General features: G+C 34.3%; 2 protein-coding genes across 8 annotated transcripts in view; both read right to left on the bottom strand.

The window, feature by feature from the left end:
* Il31ra (interleukin 31 receptor A) overlaps nucleotides 1-5,841 on the bottom strand; it is a 95,732-nt gene extending 89,891 nt beyond the window's left edge. For both annotated transcript variants that reach the window (XM_015497296.2, XM_048800031.1), the window contains exon 1: nucleotides 5,690-5,841. The gene's annotated coding sequence lies outside the window, so the exon portion shown is untranslated. The remainder of the gene's footprint in view (nucleotides 1-5,689) is intronic.
* A 4,244-nt stretch (nucleotides 5,842-10,085) lies between these two features.
* Ddx4 (DEAD-box helicase 4) overlaps nucleotides 10,086-21,288 on the bottom strand; it is a 56,572-nt gene continuing 45,369 nt past the window's right edge. For 3 of the 6 annotated variants that reach the window (XM_015497374.2, XM_048799981.1, XM_048799982.1), the window contains 5 exons: nucleotides 20,399-20,544; nucleotides 12,861-12,960; nucleotides 11,452-11,722; nucleotides 11,208-11,318; nucleotides 10,086-10,406 (listed from right to left, as the gene is read on the bottom strand). In XM_015497374.2, coding sequence (XP_015352860.1) covers nucleotides 10,326-10,406; nucleotides 11,208-11,318; nucleotides 11,452-11,722; nucleotides 12,861-12,960; nucleotides 20,399-20,544 — 709 coding nt within the window. In that variant the 3' untranslated portion in view covers nucleotides 10,086-10,325. Of the gene's footprint in view, nucleotides 10,416-11,207; nucleotides 11,319-11,451; nucleotides 11,723-12,860; nucleotides 12,961-20,398; nucleotides 20,545-21,288 lie in introns of all 6 variants that reach the window. The other 3 variants (XM_015497376.1, XM_015497373.1, XM_015497372.1) reach the window with 1 other exon arrangement.

Here is a 21,288-nt window from a genome sequence, read left to right on the forward strand (position 1 = left end):
ATCAACACATGCCCTAATTATTCTTGGTTCCACTGGGGTGCCTTCTTCCCTTAGTAATTTACTTCTCACCCCTTCCATATTTTCATCACAAAGACAATACAATATACTTAGACAAAACAAGACACAAACATACTGTATCAATCTTCTCCATTTTCTCAAAATGGTCATTTTTCCTCTCTCCCTATCTGCCTAGGGACGAGCAGATTTGCTCCCGTCCTATCTGTGGACGGGCAGCTTTTTTTCGTCACTTACCCCCGAGTGTCCCGGGGCTCCCCGTAACGGGCCACCATCTGCCGCAGTCCGGCTGCAGCAGAATAATCAGGGGAGTGACGAATAACTTGTGTACGTTGATACAGCAGGACAGGAGCAGTATTTATACATTCCACACAGCTTATCTAATTAACATAAACTAGATACATCAGTCAACCAATCAGGAATCTCTACACCTAATGGCTCGGTTTTGTTACTTCTCAAACCACTCCCTCTGACATTTTGCCAGGCACCATCCAGACTTGTTTACGAACTCTAACATTCCCCTGGCAAAATGCCAGGTGTTATTTTGACTTGTTTACAGACTCTAACACTCCAAATGCTCACTAGGAATAAATAAGTTTGGGAAATAAAAGCTTAATTTTGGAAATCTGACTTCCCTTTAGATTCAGTGAAACTAGCTTATTTATTAAGCACTTCCTTCAATGCTGACAATTTTAAACATTTAAAAATAGCTTTAGCAGGCTGGGGTTGTGGCTCAGTGGTAGAGTGCTTGCTTAGCATGTGTGAGGCACTGTATTTGATTCTCAACACCACATACAAGTTTAAAAAATAAAAGTCCATCAACAACAACAAAAAATAAATTAGCAGGGCTGGGGATATAGCTCAGTTGGTAGAGTGCTTGCCTTGCATGCACCAGATCCTGGGTTCTAATCCCCAGCACCACCACCCCAAAATACTAACTTTAGCAATATTTTCAACCCACAAATGTTTTTTGAGCACTTTATTAACACCAGGCAGAAGTCCCTGCTTCCTGGAGCTCACAGTTTAAACTCACCTACACTTTTTTGTTGTTGTTACAAAAATATGAGTTTATTTTTTTCACATCTTCATACATGTGTTTTGTATAATGATAACCATCACCTTCCACCATCCTTGCTATTCCCCTTCCCCCCTCTCCCTTACCCTCCTCCCACTCCTATTCTCTATCTAGAGGTAATCTTCCTCCAATGCTCTCCCCTCCCTACCCCACTTTGAGTAACCCCCCTTATATCAGAGAAAACATTCGGCATTTATTTTTTGGGGGGGATTGTCTGACTTCACTTAGCATAATCTTCCCTAATGCCATCCATTTCCCTGCAAATGCCATGATCTTATTCTTTTTTAGTGCTTAGTAATATTCCATTGTGCATAAATGCCACATTTTTTTATCCATTCATCCACTGAAGGACATCTAGGTTGGCTCCACAGTTTAGCCATTGTAAACTCACACTCTTGAGTTGCATTGTCAACATGGTACTGACTAGCCACATGTGGCTACTGTGCACTTCACACTTTTTTTTTTTGTACATGTACAGAGGACTGAACCCAGTTATATCCCCAGCCCTTCTTATTTTTTATGAGACAAGGTCTCACTAAGTTGCTGAATCTGGTCTTGAATTTGTGATCCTTCTGCCTCAGCCTCCTAAATTTCTGGGATTATAGATGTGAATTTTAATTTTATTTAATCTAAATTTCAAAATGGACTTGATTAAGCTATTGGAAAACTTTTAAGCATATTTAGAACAACTTGTGAATCTATTTTATAACTGTACATTTTATAAAATCTAAATGCAGATCAAGTATATCTAATGAAAACTTAACATCCAAATTGAGGTATAAATGTAAAATATGCACCAAATTTCAAAGATTTAACATAAAAATGTCAAATATCTCAATAATTATTAGATTGATTACATATTTAAATGGCAATACTTGGTATATTTGATTACATATGTGACTCACATTGTAATTCTATTGACCTGCCCTAAAACAATGATTTGCCTAGGAAAAATGTAAACAATATAGGGCCACTTAATTATAAGACATCTGAAATGGTGAAGCTCTTTCTTCCTTCTAGAAAGATTGCTGGCACAGGGTTTAAAGGATTCTTATTGATAGAGGATTTTAATCACAAAATAACAATATCCCAACTTGGCAACTCCAATATATAAATAATATCTCAGTAGCTCAAGGGAAAGGTGTCAAAGAAATAGCTTTGCATTTTTCCATGGATAGTCTTATAAGAAGTTGTCTAATAAGTGAAGTCATTAAAAACAAAGATTTTAGAAAGTTGCAAAACTTACTAGAATATGAATGAAAGACAAGTAATTTTGTTACCTTAAACTGTTTATTTCATAAGCAGATATCAGATAAAAACTATTCTAAGAAAAGCTTTCACCCAAGAATTTTAAGCCATCGTGGAATTAATTTATTAAGTTATCATTACTTGTACTTCTATGGTCACTCCGATTCTTATTGTATATTCAGGTAGTTAACAGCATGAGAAGAAAGTGTCCTATTTAAGATTCTCTCAGCAATCTACACAGATTCCTTGCTATCTGAAGCAGATAAAGACTCCATCGAGTACAGAACTCACTTAAGGGTCCTAGAAAACATCCCATTTCCTCAGCATTGGCAGAGTGTGTCAGCTGACTCCCAGATTCCTGGGCACACAGATAAGGCTACATTTTCCAGCTTCCCTTATGTGACCAAGTTCTCAACAGTGAATGTAAAACATATTTGCCATTACCTTGCCTAAGTCATAAAAACTTTCATAAGTCCAACTCTCCCACCCACTCCTACTCTTTCCCTTTCTCTAGGTTAATGAAAAAAGACCTTAGAAGCCATATATCAAGGTTGCAGAGCCACAGGATGGAAGGGAGTTGGATTCCCAAATAACCACTAAGGAGGTCACTCATCTACCAGAATACCCTTGTGGGACAATTAGGTGAGCAAAAAATATACCTCTATTTTGTTAGGCTACAAAAGTTTGGGGATGCAGCAAGCATCACCCTGAAGATACAAATAGTGACCCAAAGGACTGAAATTTGGCCAAACAACAAGCCATTTTCACAAGTCTCAGATAATCACTGGGCAGCAACACCCCATCTTTTGATTTTATCTTTTCTCTACCCCGCCATCCTTTTACTACTCCCAGCTTTATTGTGTGCAAGACTGTGACTACACAAACATGTAAACAGGTGAAGAAAAAGTCAATACATATATGAAAAGGTGCCTAATATCACCAATCATCAGGGAAATATAAATTAAAACCACAGCACATGGCTAGAATTAACAACACTGGCAATAGCAAGCAATGGTGAGGTGTGGAACAAGTGAAACCATTTTATTATCCTGGCGGCTATATTAAATGTCACTCCCATTTTGGAAAACTCCTCAGCTATTTCAAATAAAGTTAAAATATTGCACTTTATGATCAATTCCACTCCTAGATATATGCAAGAGAATTAAGTGCTTAAGTTAACCAAGGCTTGCACAAGAATATCCATAACAGCTTTATTCATAATAGTCAACTGGAAACAATCCAAATTCCCATTAACAGACTGGAAAAATAATTGGTAGTATATTCAAATGAAGGATCAATATACAACAATAAAACTATTGACACACAAAACACGGATCATCTGAGATATTATGTTGAGCAGAAGAAATCAAACACAAAAGAGGACATAGTCTATGATTCTATTTATATGAAGTTCAAGAACAGACACATTCAATTTATGGTGGAAAAAAATCAGACAAAGGGAGTAAAAGGAAGGGAACTGTCTAGGGTGATAAAAAAATTTTCCATATCTTTATTTGGGAGATGGTTATACAGACTATACACAGATAAAACTTTAAGCAGTACACTTAAGATTTGTAGCCTTTCATTATTTGTAAAATTTATTTCATTTTCTTTTCTCTTTTGTGGTGAGGTGGTGCTGGGGATTGAACCCAAAGCCTCATTTAAGCTAATTAAGCAAATTTTCTACCACTGGGCTACATTCCCAGCCCCTGTAAATTCTATCTCAAATTAAAAAATAATAAAGTTAACCTCCTCAAGATCACACAATTAGTAATAGAGTTGAACTTTAGTCAATTTGAATCATTTCATAAAGAATAAGGTTTATTCCTAATGAATTATATATACCAATAAGAAAAAATATAAGAAGTCTGTTTCTTCTTAGCTTTAGAATTGGCATCTTTCTCACAATATATTTTCTTCATAGAATCTTCATTATGGCAAACTATTTATTTGGGCACAGATATACTATAAATTCTACTCCAAAGGATAGTATTTACTTTGCGACACAGCAAGAGCAATTCCATTAATAGATTTGAAATAAATTATTGGAACCAAATTTTCTCAGATAACTACTAACCCAATGAAATACCTCAGCTGAAGAACAAACATCTAAGGATGAAACTATCAGAACTTGCATTGCAACATTTAACTGGCAAGAACACATTGGGGAGTATCCTCAGTTGATTAGGATCCCTGGGTTGTCATGAATAAATCTACAGTTGTGGAACTGGACCGATGAAACATTTGATGAGTATATAGTAAGATGCCAAAATGGTCAATTAAGAAGCATCAATCATGCTGTGCGATATCCCAAGGGCAAACTGTATTTGTAATACAGATTCAAACACTATACCAGAATTGTGACCACTGACTTGTTTCTTAAGAATTAACTTCTATTAAACATTGTTAAAGTACCTAATGCAATACCAGAATAAAATCTGAACATCAAAACACAATTTTACCAGCAGTCAGCTATGATATCCTGCATTCTTACATAGGTCTGCTTCTTTAAAAATGTTTTATACGACAGCATGGATTGTGTGACTTCATCAGATGGGAGATTCAGGGAAACATTCAGTTGTCTTCCTTTTACACATAAGCAAACCAAGGCCTAAAGCTGATCACTGACATGCTGGCACCACATGTTTAAAGTCTACTCTGACCAGTTCCTTATTATGAAGCATCATGTTCACCTTATTATACAGTACCCCTGTCCTCCAACACATAAAAGTTCTTGAATTAAAGTGTTTTCATTTCTGTTGAGGATTTTTATTTCTCCAACATGGAAATCAAAAAGAAAAATCAAGTCAAAATAAATATATCCAAGACTTTGGGATAAATTCATGTCTTATGAAGTTTTTGTTGCTGTTGTTGTTGTTCCTGAATAGCGAAAAAGAATCTCACAAAAATAGGAGACTCCAAATCCAGAAAACACTGATGGAGACAAAAATCTTTCAAAGGATTCCACAAAGTAAAGACAGATGCTCTACTAAACATTCAGGTAAAGGTCTAAGGAATTTACCTGACTCGCCAGCTCCCAAACCCAAGAACAAACCTCCTTTGCTTATTTCAATTTCCAGCAGCCAGTGTTAATGTTCCTACACTCTGAGGTTATCACTCTCTATCCTATCCAACTTGAGATCCCTCGGGACACGATCTCCTGAGAAGGGTTCAATCTACAGTCCCCAAAATCGTTGGGTATCTCTGTTAATGAGTTTCAGAGAGGTTGACAAATCGTTTTATGTTAAACGTGGGACTATAATTTACTTGATCCAAAAACAGTAGGAACTGCAATTCTAAAATGAGAGCCCAGCGAAACTCAGCTGCGCCTCACCCCACAGCACCACTCACCTGGATGAAGCCAGCCCGAGTTCCCAGCTGCACAGGTCCCTTCCGGGATGCTGGACTCAGTCCCCTAGAACCCGCCGGGCCAACCTCAACTCTGCCTGGTGAAGGCGCCTGCCGCCAGCCCAGGGAGTGGAAGGACCACCCGGTCCGGGCCGCCCCTGGGCGCCGCCTCCTTGAGCTGGGAACGCAGGCGGGCGGAAGCAGCTTCGCAAGACCGACAACTCTGCGGTGGACCTAGTGGAACGCAGCTTCTAGTCCGCTTAGGCTCGCCTCTTCCCTGGCTGGACCTTCAGGGTATGGCCATGGGAAACGACTCAAGTGCGTTCTGGACTAATATTCACAAAAGAGGTTCACAGGGCATGGCTCAGAGCAGGACGAATGAATCTAAAGCCCGAGAGAAAAGTACTAACAGCCTCAGGCAAGTTGAAGTTTTAATAAGGACTTCCGAAGATGTTTCAAAATTGTAAATAGGTACCCTGTTTTCAATACATTTATAAAGCAGTTAAGCAAAAAAATAAAAATAAAATAAAATAAAAAGCAGTTAAGCAACGTAAGTTCCATTCTTATACCCGAACTAGTAAGAATGATATGCTTCAGGAGAGCAATTTTCCTATCTATCAAAATTATATGGCCAAAAAAAAGAAAAGAAAAACCTACATTTTAGGGTTTGTTGCAAGTTTCAAAATAAGAGAGAAAGCTTTTCAGTAAGCTTTTTTCTTCTGGTGGCTTTTAAAATTATTTGTCATTATTAGAAATATGGGAATAATTCTGTACAGTCAAGGGCTGCACACACAAAAACTGAGAATAAATGAAGGATGAAAGTACAAAATTAAGCCACCAAAAATTAAAACAAACCTGGGGAGGGGCAAAAAATCATCAAGGGCTTAGGGTGTAGCTCAACACTAAGAGCTGTTTTTTAGCAAGCACAATTAAATCCCCAACACCACAAAACAATCAGGGTCACAAACAATTAAAAGCTGACTTCGCACAAATAAGGGGACCAATTTGGAGGTACCTATGCAAATAGCATAAATATGAAGTTATGGAAAATGCAAAAGGGTTTAAACTAATACTGCTTATAGAAATGTTATCCATGCTGATTCATATAAAATCAGGAGAACCTCTTGCTCTTTGCACCAAGACCCCAACAAAGTCTGGTGCAGTAGAGTCTGCAGGTTATCCACTCTGAGTGAAATCAGAACCACTACCCCACATAGTGCCCTGCTACATGAACACTACTCCCAAACCCTCATATATGCTTGGTATTCCTCATCTGAGGTGCGGTAGGTACTTTAGGCCTTTTGTGGCTGCAAAGGGTTGGAGGAAGAAAAATTAACCCTTATCAGCCACACCTGAACCTATGCCTGAAATTTTAAATATATAAAAGGATACTAAGGGATGAGCAGACTCTAAGGGATGAGGAAAAAGGCACAAAAATTGACAAATCAAGCAAAATCAAAAACTTTAAAAAAGCAATCCGGATGACTATGACCAAGAAATTCTTTGATTTGTACTGAATTTGAGTAAAGCTAGCCCTGTGTGTGTAACTTACATAAATTATGAAGGCTTAAGATGTCAGATGCCAAATAGTAAAAACATCCATGCTCAATTAAAACAATGATTTCTTAAGCTAGATTCCAAGAATTAAAGAAGTACTAAAGAAGCAGAATATTCACTAATTACTTAACATTTTGGGTGGGACAGCTCTGATATTCAAAATTGCTAAAAATATGAAAAGAGTAAAAATTCTAGCAGAACCTAAGAATAAACAAAGAAAAAATACTTAAAAGATATTATAGGATTAGTTCAGCAGTTCTGAAATCCCAAAAAAGTTCCAAAAAGAGAAAAATTAGGAAAAACTATTTAAGCACAAAGGCCTATTCATGATTATAAAATTGAAGAAAAATATTTATTGTGATCTTTCAAGGAAAATTAACTTTGAGCCTAGAAAGGCAAAAATATTGGAAAAGGCATGTTTCCTATGGGGGAAAAATTACAGGGTAAACAAATTATTGCTTAGAGTATGGTCCAAATTTAAAGATTTGACCCTGACCCTTATAATCATTCTCCCTATAGACACAGAGATTGTAAAATCAATAAAAAAAATTATTCGTAAAAATTAAGACTTTAATTGTAAAATCCAGTGAGCAATAGGTACATAGATACAATGTAAAAACTGGCTACTAAGTTTCAATTTTATAATCAACTTGTAGATATAAGAGAGACTATGGCTATAAAAAACGTAAATATAGAGTTACAGATGTGGTATAAAAAGAAAAGCTGGGAAGGAAAAGAGTGTCAAAATATACTTCTGAAGTGAGGTGAGTTTAAATTTTCACTTATCAAACATTAACAGATGTCTAAACAGGACAGATGGAAAAAAAAAAATGTACTTAGGACAAGAAGAAGCCAAGAATGGCTGATTGTGGGAGAGCAATTTGGAAAAGAAGAGGCAGAATAATACTTTTTTCCTGATGGTTTTGCCCTCTTTATTTTTTTTTTTAGTTGTAGATGGACACAATACCATTTATTCATTTTTATGTGGTGCTGAGGTTCAAACCCAATGCCTCACACATGCTAAGCAAGAACTCTACCACTAAGCTACAACCCCAATCCAAATATTGCTTTTTATTATAAACTTTTATCACATTTTATTTTCTAATCATAGATGTTACTTTGATAATTTTTAAAGAAAGCATTCAAAATTATCCCTAGAAATAAGTAACTGAACATAGGAACATTAACAGTTGGTATGTAATAATGATAGGATTATATATGATCTTCCTTCCACTTTTATGTCTGATTCAGCAATGCTACTTATGGTAATTTGACAAATCAAGCAAAATCAAAAACTTCTAAAAAAGCAAGCAGGATGGCTATGACCAAGAAGCTGTTTGACTAAATGAAACAATAATAATGGAAGAATGGTCTGTAAATGTTCTTTGTATACAATATAAATTAGAAAATTAAGACACAGTAAATGTTTCAAATAACAATGCAAACATGTTTATTTATTTAAGTCTTTCCCAGAAGTGAGATTACAGAGTGAAATATTTCCCAGATTTCTGTTCACTGAAATTCCCTTTGAGTTGTCTGTTCTTTGTGCATTCATCTATCAGTATTCCTAAATGTCCACATATAAAGAATTACACATTAATAACCAACTGTGATCATAGTAATGTTGTTTACTTTTCACTCTTTCTCTATAGGCAATTAATCCCTTTTAATCAAATCTGTTAATTGTTATCTTTGTGATTTCAGTCCACAGAGCTTAACTTGAACCTTTTTCCCGATACAAAGGTTTTTAACTCTATTTTGTAGTCTGAATTTCTTGTAGTTCACATGAAATTTTTAATATGGCACAGGGTAGACATCTATCCAGTTATTCTACACTATCTGCCTGAATACACTTTCTTTTCCATATGTGATGCCTTATTATTAACTAAATTCCTATAACAAGATATACATTGGGAATGTCACTTTGGATTGTGTTTAGATCAATAACACTTAAATCTGATCATTTTGTCTCAATATTTACACCTCACTTGTTTTATATCTTAATGTTTAGGGTTCATTCATTTAACTTATTAAGAACTTATACTCTAGGCATATAAAGTTCAAAATATATAATGGTGAATGAAAAAGAGGGTTCTTTCACTCATTAATTATAAAAATGAATCAAAAATTATGACAAAAGTAAACAGTATTGTTTTTGTTAACTGGGTTTGAGTTCTAAGACTGATTATCATTATATTTGTATATTAATGCATTTTATACATTAATTTGTATAAGCTTTTTTTTTTTTTGAGGGGGTCTCACTATGTTGCCTAGAATGGCTCGAACTCGTGATTCTCCTGCCTCAGCCTCCTTCAGTAGCTGGAATTACAGATGTGCACTACCATGCCCAACTCTTGTAAGGTTTTTTTGTTCACTGCACTGGTTTCACAGATGCAATAAAACAAAATTTCAAAATATAAAAGTTGAGAACTGTGGCATGTAACAAAGAAAAATTTAAAGTGCTATTGGAAAACTTAAGGGAAAATGTGTTTCTCCAAGGAAAGTCTGTATATTATAAAAACAAACATTTGTTATGCCACTGAGCATAGACTTCACATTGCAAACTAACCATTTGCATCACACAGCTGATCTAAAATCAAAATCACCCGGAAAGGCTTCAGTCTTCCACTTTTTGTTTCATGAAAATCATGTTATCACATTATAGTGACATGCTATTGCTTTAAAGGCTCAAGCAGAAATGAGACTCAATAATTTTTTTTTTTAAACAGAAGTGCATCATATTCTATTGCTTGTCTTGAAGGAGCAATACACACTATAGTAAGACTTAGCACTTAGACATAAAACATGTCTAAACCCCAAAGAATATATTAGAAATAAGCAAGACATTTAGAATGCTTTAATATTTCCAGTTAACACCATTTGTATCAGTAACTGCAACGCTGTAACTTTAAGCATTTCACACAACTGGTCAATAAGGATTTTTTTAAGGGTGGGAATGAGAACAGAAGGATAGGAAATACAAAAATGTCAGTTTCACACTTCTGTTAAAAATTTAAAAATCAAAACTATTTTCTTCTGTGCATCAAAACCATACCACAGAATTGAAGCATGTTTTTTAGTTTTAATCCCATGACTCATCATCTACTGGATTGGGAGCTTGTGAAGAAGATGAAAACCCTGCTGCATTCAGAGTGCTCTTGGCCTGGTAATTCTTTAAAAAAAGGAAAGAAATATTAAGTTATGACAGTTTTAAAGTTATATTACCCAGACTGAGGGCAGGGACTCAAGATTTCCAGCTTATCTGCCCCAAATTAAAGAATTCATTCACTCTTTTTTTTTAAATATTAGTTTTTAGTTGCCAATCAATGTTGTTTTATTTATTTATATGTAGTGCTGAGAATCAAACCCATGCTAGGCAAGTGCTCTACCACTGAGCCACAACCCCAGCCCCATTCACTCTTATTGGACAAAAAGGTCTATATTTAACTGTTACAGAAGTCTGAACTGCACAGAATAATTCAACCAGACAATTTTTTAAGTCACTAGGTTTTGGCAAGTGGAAAAACTTCCTGTGTTACACTTTAACAAATCAACAAATATTTAATTTGTATGTTCATATTTTTTGTATACAGGTAAGCTGCATAAAAACTGACCTATCAGAAAGGCATGCAGCCTCATGGCTCCAGCATTTTTTCTTAATAATGTACTCAAAATTCTGAAATTAAAGAATTCTGTAGAAAGTTCAGGAAATCCCAAATTACAATTTAAAATGTCAGCAAACTGTGGAATGGAGGAAATTAGAATTTTAACTGAGAAAGTTAATTCTTCACCTTTAAAACCCAAAATATGTATGTACATAAACTTTTAAAGAAACAAAGTTGCTGCCACTTAGGCATGAAAATAATGGTTTAGATCAATTACTGATTATATTCACTTAATAATAGCAAGCATATTTTCAAAGAGCAACTATAAGCCAATTTCTGAATTATTCCCTTTAACTAACCTTTCTAGTATCAACTGATGCAAATACATTTCCTCTTGTACTACCACTGAAGCCAGGAACATATGTACTAAAGGCAATTTCTTCCAACCATGCAGGTACATCCTGTTGAGCCTTTAAAAAAAATATTATATGCAACATAAAGTCTCAAAGACTGGTGAAGTCTACTTTTTTGTACATATGCATAAAATATCTCAAAAATAAAATAAGAACATTTTCCATTCAGTTTTATAATTTTAAAACTTACATCTGACAGTACTTTCACTAGAGGCTGTGCTAAATGATTATCTGACTCAGGATCAAAAAAAGAAATAGCTCTGCCAGTATTCCCACAACGCCCAGTGCGCCCAATTCGATGAACATATTCATCAATGGTAGAAGGAAGATCAAAATTGATAACATGTTGAACATTTTCAATATCAAGCCCTCTGGCAGCTACTGAAGTAGCAACAAGAACAGGGCACTTTCCACAGCGAAAATCTCCAAGAGCTTGCTCTCTCTCTCTCTGTTCCCGATCACTTGAAAGAAAAGGAAGCTTGTATTAGTACAGCTTTTAAGAAAATAAAATTCAACATATAATTTTTAAAAAATAATTAAAATGCCAGCATTTAATGTATTCTTCCTACATAGGAAGGTATTATACTAATTCCTTTCAATCCACCAATTTTATTTTCTCCTCACAATAATACCTTGAATTGGAACAATTATTCCATTTGCTGATGGGGGTAACAGCTAATACACAGGGCCAGAATACAAGCTCAAGTATGACAAAAGTCAAATCATACCTAGTAATAATCTCTATGCTTTCTAGTTCTGCTAAAAATTGATACAACTACTTGGTTAGAATGCTTGCTCAATAAACTAAAAAATTAAACTATAATTTCAGATTTGTACATATTCAGTGATTAATACTTTAGATCTATTAGTAAAACATCAATAAGGTTGTGGTGATATGACTTTTTTTTTTTTTTATGGTACTAGGGATTGATGGTACTAGGCCTCCCACATCCTCACCAAGTGCTTACCACTCAGTGAATTCTATCCCCAGCCCATGATATGACATTTTTAAGCACTCCAATTAAAACAAAAGAAAACCTGAAACCAGAAAGATTTAGCAAAGGAAAAATGTAGACATAAGACCAAGAGATCTTTAAATGAAATCTCTTGAGAAGTTCTCACTCCTCGTGATGAGGAACCTAAGGCAGACCTTTTACCTGCTCATTCCCACCAGTTAGTTCCTAAGAAAACTAAGAATGGAGATGAAGAAGAATAATTTAGCCCTCTTGGGTATACCACACTTTCCTGTGCACCGAGGGGAAATAAATGGGGGATAACAGTGTATATCTTAAGACAATTCTGAATTCCAAACCTATTAATTCCAATTACGTCGTCTTAGTTTGAGTCTTGCATCACTTGACAATGGGGACATATTCCAAGAATGTGTCATTAGGCTATTTTGGCGTTATACAAACATCATAAAGCGCACTTACACAAACTAAGATGACGACAATACCACAAGGCAATATAATCTTAAGGAACCACTGTCACACGTGCAGTCTGTCATAGACCAAACTATTGTTGTATGACCCATGCCTGCATATATACTAATTTGCTCAAACAGAAGTGCATCTCCTCCTAGGAAATCATATTACTCACCCATGAATACTTGTAGTTGATATTTTTTCTTGACAAAGAAAAGTTGCAATAAAATCTGCTTTCTTCTTGGTTTCAACAAAAACCATAGTTCTTTCATCACCTATAAAAATAACAAAATTATTAACATTCAAACTACAAAATTAAAAACAAGAAAAAAAGGTGCATGTTTGAACAGGAAACTTCTGTTTCATCAACCCAAAGTACCAGCACCCAGAGCCAGGTCTGGTACTTGAGAGGAGTCAAATGTTTCTTGAATGGATGAATGTCAAAAAGACAAGTTCTCCCAGTTTAGGGATTTAAAAAATTACCTTGCCTTTTCTCTTCCCAGGCCAACTCAGGAAATACAGATTTAGGGACTAATAACTTCCTGCCAACTTCTAGTAGTTTCAAATTTGCCTCTGTCCATTTTCCCAAAATATCTCATATATTTAAAAAGTTAAATGACAGCCTTTCCCCAGATCTTAACTCATTAATAAATATTTACTTGTTAGCTTAAAGTATTTAACTGATAGAAATTGAAGTATGGGGCAGATTTTCCACATAGTCAATATCCCTATATGTTGAGAAGATGATAATTAATACCTTTAATGGAAGGAAGAATTTATTGTTGCTCATACCCTCTCCCTCTCATTTCCCCCATCAGCTCACTGCATTCACTCATTTATTCAACAGTTAGTGCCAATTAGATGCTTATCACTATTCTAAGTGTTAGTAATACAGAAATAAAGCTCCTGCTCTTACTAGGGGGAGGCAAAACATGTTAAATCTTGAAAAGAATCACCAGAATCAAGATGCAGAGATTACTTCAGATAGAGTTATTAGGTGATATCTGAGTAAAGACATAAAGATTGGTGAACTATGCAAATACCTGAGGAAAGAGCATTACATGGTAGAGGGGAGAACAGGTATAAAAGGCTCTGAAATAGTGTTCTCAGGCTCAAAACAAAACAAAAGAGACCCTCATATGGCCTGCCCATTCTAGGCAAAGGAAATGAGACAGAAGTATGCCTAGTATATGTAAGGAATACTAATGGACAAAACGTGGCTTAGGGTGCCCAAAGGAAACTAGGAGATAACCTCAAGAGAGGTAATGGAGGCCATCATACAAGGGCCTTGAAGGCCAATGAAAGAACATTTTTACTCTGAGAAAGGAAGCCGCTGGGTTTTGAGCAGAAGTAACACTTTTAACTGAGAAGTTAATGGGTTCTAGATATATTTTGACAGTAGAACCAACAGGATTTTGATAACAGATTAGATGTGTAATTAAAGAAATAAATCAAGATAAGGATGTTGATTCATAATGGGGTTGGGGTGTAAGGAGCATGGGAGGATTAGACAAACTCTAGATAGGGCAAAGAGGTGGGAGTGGAAGGGGGGACTCAGGGGTAGGAAAGATAGTGGAATGAGATGCACATCATTATCCTAAGTACGTGTATGAAGACACAAATGGTATGACTCTACTTTGTATACAACTAGAGAGATGAAAATTTGTGCTCTACACATGTAATATGAATTGTAATGTATTCTGCTGTCACATAACAAATTAGAATAAAAAATAATAATTTAAAAAATAGAAAAAAAAAAGATAAATCAAGGATGATTCCAAGAATTTGTGCCTGAACAACTGGAAGAATGGAACTAACATTTAAGTGATGTGACAAGAGTGCAAGTTATTTAAAAAAAAAAAAAAAAAGGTTTGGAGGCTAATACTCAGATACCTATTAAACAACCAAGCAGACAAATGAAAAAGGCAACTTGTTCCCACAGTAGTAAGTTAAATCTTTGAGACACAGTTATTTTATATTTGTTTAACATTTTTATGTTTTATCAAAAATTATCTTTCAATAGTTTTGGAGGTCATCCCACAAGATGCTTAGTGCCAAACCAATTCACATGACAGAGCCAGGTACATATAGCACTGGTATGCACCCTAATACCTGGTTATCACCTTTCTTGCTTCCCACTGTCAATCTCAAATGGCAATAAATAAAATAAATAAAACTCTGATGACTCCATTTCTCTAGTTTTTTCCTCTCTACTAATTTTGTATTTGTTCTAGTTTAGACAATAAGCTATTTTCCATTAGTGGCAGCAATGATTACATAGTTTTATGAGACCATCTGGTGATCTCTAACTATTTTCTGTGAGGTGAAAAATACAGAAGACCCATTTTGTAAGTCTACTTCTTTAGTTGTCTATTGTGAGGTATAGCAATTAAAAACCTAAAAATTATTCTCACTTTGGCAAGCTAGATTATAATTTTTTTGTATTTCTATGTTAATTCTTGACATATGACTGAAGTAGTAAAACTAAAGCTATAAGTACTTTATGTATTTGTAATTCAAAAGGGCTTTATATCACTTTGAAATCATCTCAATATCCTATAATAGTATTAATAACATAAGTAATAAATTATAAAGTCTCAAAGAAGCTCCATTTTGATTGGTTTATAGATATGAATGAAATAAAAAAAAATGTTACCAGAAAATAAAGAATATTAATATTCCCAGAAAATAAAGAACTTGTAATACACTAATTGTATTAAACTTTTGAAAAAAAACTTATTATGGAAAATATTAGATATTTAAACACTATATATACATATACATATATACATACATACATACATACACACACACACACTTTTTTGGAGGGGGGCAGTGCTTGGAATTGAACCCACGGCCTTAAGCATGATAGACAAGTGCTCTACCACCAAGCCATATCCCTAGTCCTAAATCAAAAAACATTAAAGAATACACGTTGACATAACCCTTTAATAAATAAGACTATTTTAATAACTTGGGTTTTAAAAAACACTATTTTTTTCCTCCTGTTAAACCATATTAAGTATCAAACAAACATCTTACTCTATTTGAATTTGATTTTCCTTTCATATACAGGTCTACCAGTCAAACTAAAATTACTCCTCCATAATGTTTAGAAATATAAACATGTAAGTTGGGTACAGTGGTGCCTCTAATACCAGCTACTCAGGAAGCTAACACAAAAGGATCACAAGTTTGAGGTCAGCCTGGGAAACTTAGAGAGACCTTGTCTCAAAATTTTTAAAAAGGCTGAGGTAGAACACCACTGGGTTTAATTTCCAGTATCATCCACCCCCCAAAAAGAAGCCTAAACATGTAAATTTGCATTCAATATTCAACAGTATTTACATTTTGAAAAACATCATTTTGAAGATGATTTTCAAAATTTTGAGGTAACTTAAGAGACATGCTTACATATGACATCTGATATCTCTCAATATTGCACCCTGTCCCCAGGGTAAAATAGATAATATTTTGGTTAAAAATATAAGTGGTCAGAGCTGTACTAGAAATAATAGTGACAGAAAAATATAAACTGTGTGCTTTTTTTTTTTTTTTTACGGGGGGGAAAAAGTGTTTTTCCTAAGACTGGGGTTATGGGTTCAGCGGTAGAGCGCTTGCCTAGCACATGTGAAGCCCTGGGTTCGATCCTTAGCACCACATACAAATAAATAAATAAAATAAAGGTATTGTGTCCAACTACAACTAAAAAATATTTTTTATAAGTGTTTTTCCTAAAGTGGTAACTATCAAACATTTTGGTCTATGTCTCCATGTTTAATGTTTAACTCATAAAACATTCTTGAGAATCCCAAAGAGTTTTTATTATATGAGTTACAATGCTTGGTATTTACCATATTAAAAATAAAATCCAAGGAAAAGTTTAAATATTTATTTGAACACACTGAATGTTAAATAATTTTTAGTATAACTATGAAAATTATTTTTATCTTGCAGACCCCTTTAAAGGATCTTAGGAAACCTAGGGAAGACTTGCTTTGTTCTAAAGTGTTACATTCTAGAATACTAAAAAGTACAATAAAAGAGAAAATTTGGAAACTGAATTTTATTTGTTTTGATTTATAATACTTGAGTCTAAAAAGAGCTATGAAATGATAAAAATTTAGCAAAATTCATTCAATTTGGATGGAATTACTTCTTTGATTTATTGTTTATCCCCTTATAATATGAAAGGTTATTCTTTACTTTCCTTGTAATCAGCCTAGACAGTAGAGATTGTTGACTTTATTATGTCTTTTGATTAAAGAGAGGAAAAGACCCCTACTTATGAAATAGTTCGGGTTCTTTACAACCATGTTGTTAACTTCTATGTATATTTCTAAATGCCTTATTGTCATTTCAATTAAACTGGTAGCCAAAAATTGTTTCTCAAACACCCATGGATCCTACACTAATTGAATGTTCAACTCTTCTCTGAAAACTCTTTTTTAAGAGCAGAATGTAAATTTATAAAAAATAAATCTACCTTTAAAATTTCTGAAAGCCCATGCAAAAGATTTATTATTTCACCTTATAAAAGAAGGAGTGCTTGAAATAATTATACATCTGATACATTACTATTGTATGAGTTGTGTGATAAGAGTTGCCAAATCAGAAGAGACACAAAGCTTCTCTAAAGAGTATAAGTAAAATGTTTATTTCAAAAGTATATACTTCACAGGAATTCCCTAGAAATTTGTAAATTCCCTCACTGTCCTTAATATGTTTTTAACCTTCAGAAGAAATCACTCATCAAAACTCTTAGCAAATAATTCTATGAAGTTTTCCTATATTTGTTAAGAGTCCTGATACAACAATAATGACATTCACAATTTCACTTATTATTCAAAATATTTATTTATCTACAAACTTCTTTCCTAATTTGAATTTATCATCTTCTAGGCCAATGTTCTCAACTAGGAATGTAGATTAGGCTTACACATGGAATTTTGAGAAAACAAATGTCTGAACCCTACAGTTAACTGAATCTATTCTGGTCATAAAAATTATGTCTAATCATTTTCATTAATGATTTTTTGCAGTATTGCACAATAAACTTGAGGCCTTGCACATGCTAGGCAGAGCTCTAGTACTCTACCACTGAGCCATCTTCCAGCCTGATTTACTTCTTTGAAAATACACTTAATCATCATCAGAGACATTTTGTCTAAGTTTTTAGAAAAGCTTTATTATCTTTATTTTGCATTTTATATAAAAAAACAAATTAATCATTTGCATTTTTTTTGTACTAGGGATTGAACCACCAGGGTTGCTTAGCCACTGAGCCATATCCCCAGCCCTTTTTTTGTATTTTATTTAGAAACAGGGTCTCACCGAGTTGCTTAAGACCTCACTAAGTTGCTGAGGCTGGCTTTGAACTCAAAATCCTCCTGCCTCAGCCTCTGGAGCCACTGGGATTACAGATATGTGTCACTGCACCAGGCTTTAGTTGCATTATTCTTATTAAGAACCCACAACAGAATTTCCATATTTAACAATTCTCAGCCACAAATTACCAGTCATTAAAAGTCTGTCGTCCATGGTTTTTGCTTTGTCTTGATGCTTGCCCAGAAATGGTGCTATAAGCTACAGATTAGACCCTGGATCTTAAAGGTCTCCAAGCCTTGTTAAAAAGGACTGTACCCTTCAAATTACTGATATTTTAAAGAATAGTGTCTTATGTAGAAGATTCTAAATTAACACTGCTTTGACAATTTTCAGGCCATATCACTGGACTAAATAAGGTTTCTAGCAGTAGTTCAGAAAAGGAATCATGAAAGTACATTTCTAACAGTCAATGGAACAGAATTACATAAGGACTGAATGAGTTTAATAAAGGAAATCTTACTGAAGTCATTTGTTTGAAATACTATTAATATTATTTTAATGTTTTGTTTTCTTGATAAATCCAGAAGTCTTTTTTTCTTAAGCTAGCTGTATCACACAGCAATTTAGTAGACTCAGCTTTTGTAAACTAAAATGAAACATTTTAAAAACAGTATCTGATCTCACTTTTGATCAATACTCTACCCAACTCAAATTCATAAACTCTTACTAAGCTTCCTTACTTTTCAGTTTCCTCATCCCTAAAATGGGGATAATGACAAAACCTACCTCATAAAGTCATTCTGAAAATTAATGAGTTCACACATGTAAAACAATCAGAACATGGTTCACAGCTATAATTTTTACTTTTATGTGCTGTTATAGTTTGGATCTGGATTGACCCCCAAACCAATGCAGCATCAGAGATGGAGTTTTTGAGAAACTGGATCATGATGGCTCTGCTTTCATCAATAGATTAATCCACTGATGGGATTCATAACTAAACAGCTACTAAGACATAGCAGAAACTGAAGGAGGCTGGACTTATTTGAAAGGAGTGGACCTTGGGGACTATATCTTGTCCCTTGTCCCTTTTTCTCTCTGCTTCTTAGCTGCCATAAAATAAACAGTTTTGTTTCACCATGCCCTTCCACCATGATATTCTGCCTCACCATAGGCCCAGAAGCAAAGGAACCAGCTGACTACAGACTGAAACATCTGAAGCTGTGAAGCAAAATAAATCTTCACTTCTTTAAATTGATTTCCTCTAGTTGTGACAGAAAGCTGACTAACACCCACACTTTTAGTATATACTATGAAACACTTCATGAATTCATTCACTCATACGCAAGTATTTGGTTTAGGAAGTTTTTTTTTTCTTCTTTTTCTTTTTTCTTTTTTTTAAAATAAAAGTCTCCTAGTCATCTGAAGACAAGTAGCCTTAAATGCTTTCAAAATGACCTTTCCTTTTTTTCTTTTTTATGCTCTTTATTAGAACTGATTTCAGGGACTGGAGTTGTAGCTCAGTGGTAGAGTGCTTGACTAGCACAGGTGAGGCACTAGGTTTGATCCTCAGCATCACATAAAAATAAAATAAATAAAGGTATTGTGTCCATCTACAAAAAAAAAACTGACTTCCTGCTTTCTCATCAATCCTACTCAAAATTAACTGAAAAGAGAAGAAAAGAAGATAAGTTATATAAATAAAAATATACTGACATGCAAACTGAAACAGCATTACCAAAATGGGGGATTGTGAATGGGGGTAAAAAGTACAGAACATAAGTAGACTGCCTTCTAGCCTGTGAGGTGGTAACACGAAGATACCAAAATGACCACATGGGAAATTATTTCCAGTCTCAAATCCTTCTCAAACCAAAAAACTACACTCTTTGAAACTGAAAATATTTTGGCAAGGGGGATAGAGAAAAATATTTCTCATAGGTATTGCAAAGGATAGAACTACATCTCAAGCCCCTTCACCTTTGAATTTCTTTGAATCTATGAATATTGGAGGCCCTAGGAAATGAGAACCAGAACCACAAAAACAGAGGAGTTTGTTTTTGATGGACATAAGAATGTGTTACTATACTAGGCCATTCTAGTTTTCTAAGTCAAATATACATACTTTTTTCTTATGTAATAGTTTTTAGTAAAATACTATTCAACTAAATTTCGAATCCTTCCTATATTAAACCTCTAGAGAAAAAAGGACTATATTTTGATGTAATTTACACAGAAAACTGAATCATAAAATCTTTTACAAAAGAGTTTTAGAGGAAGAGGAAATATACTTACTAGAAGTTATGCCAAACATTATAATGATTTTTAAAAATTAGTCATTTTTTAAAAATTAATATCATAACAAAAAATATCAACGTAAGATACCTATGTTTCGTAGAATTTCGACAAGTTTTTCTCTTTTTGAGTACTGGCCAACTTGGAGAATGGTCTGCTGAACATCTCTACATGCTCCACCCACTTGTCCAACAGCAACAAACAAATAATTCGACTTTAAAAACTCCCCAGCCAACCTTGAAAGACAAAAGATTATTCCTTAGCTTACTTATATTCCTCCATTCATGCTCATATTTGCTGAAGTCCTGAAAGTGTTACTTCCATATTTACTAAATAGCAGATGATAACAGTGATAAGGTGGCTTTTTATGTCATCCAAGTACTGTTTTCAAAGATCAGGACACAATGTTAAGATTTTGCAAAAATACATAATTACTAGCAAATAAGTTTGTATCAAATTATGGATACAATAATTTCCAATGGATTTGTAAGTAGTCCATATAAAACTACATAAAATGTGTACAGAAAAATTAAAAGTGAGAACTAAAACATACTTTAACAAGCAGAAATTTTATAATTGAAAACTGAAAATTAAAAATGTTAGATTAAGATAGTCTTCCCTTGTTATTTCTTATGTACATCATTGCTAGGAATTGTTTTCTGATAATATTACCTGTTAAACTACTCTGCTTCAAATAAATGAGTATGAGCAAACCAGATCACAGATCAGTGCTTTTTATGTTACTACACACATACACACACACACACACACACACAGAAAATGATAAAATTTGTATTGCACAGTTGAGCAGGAAAAAAAAATATGATGAGGTAAGAGGCATAGGGGCTGGGCAGGACTAGACTGTGAGCCTGCTCCAAAGATTGAGCAGATCAATATCCTGACACACAGTAATTCACTATTAACAGAAAACTGAGGTCTGTTTTGAATCATCCATACATATGGCTGGTATAGGGGCACTG

Source organism: Marmota marmota, unplaced genomic scaffold, assembly GCF_001458135.2.
Source record: "Marmota marmota marmota unplaced genomic scaffold, marMar, whole genome shotgun sequence".
Lineage (NCBI taxonomy): Eukaryota > Metazoa > Chordata > Mammalia > Rodentia > Sciuridae > Marmota > Marmota marmota.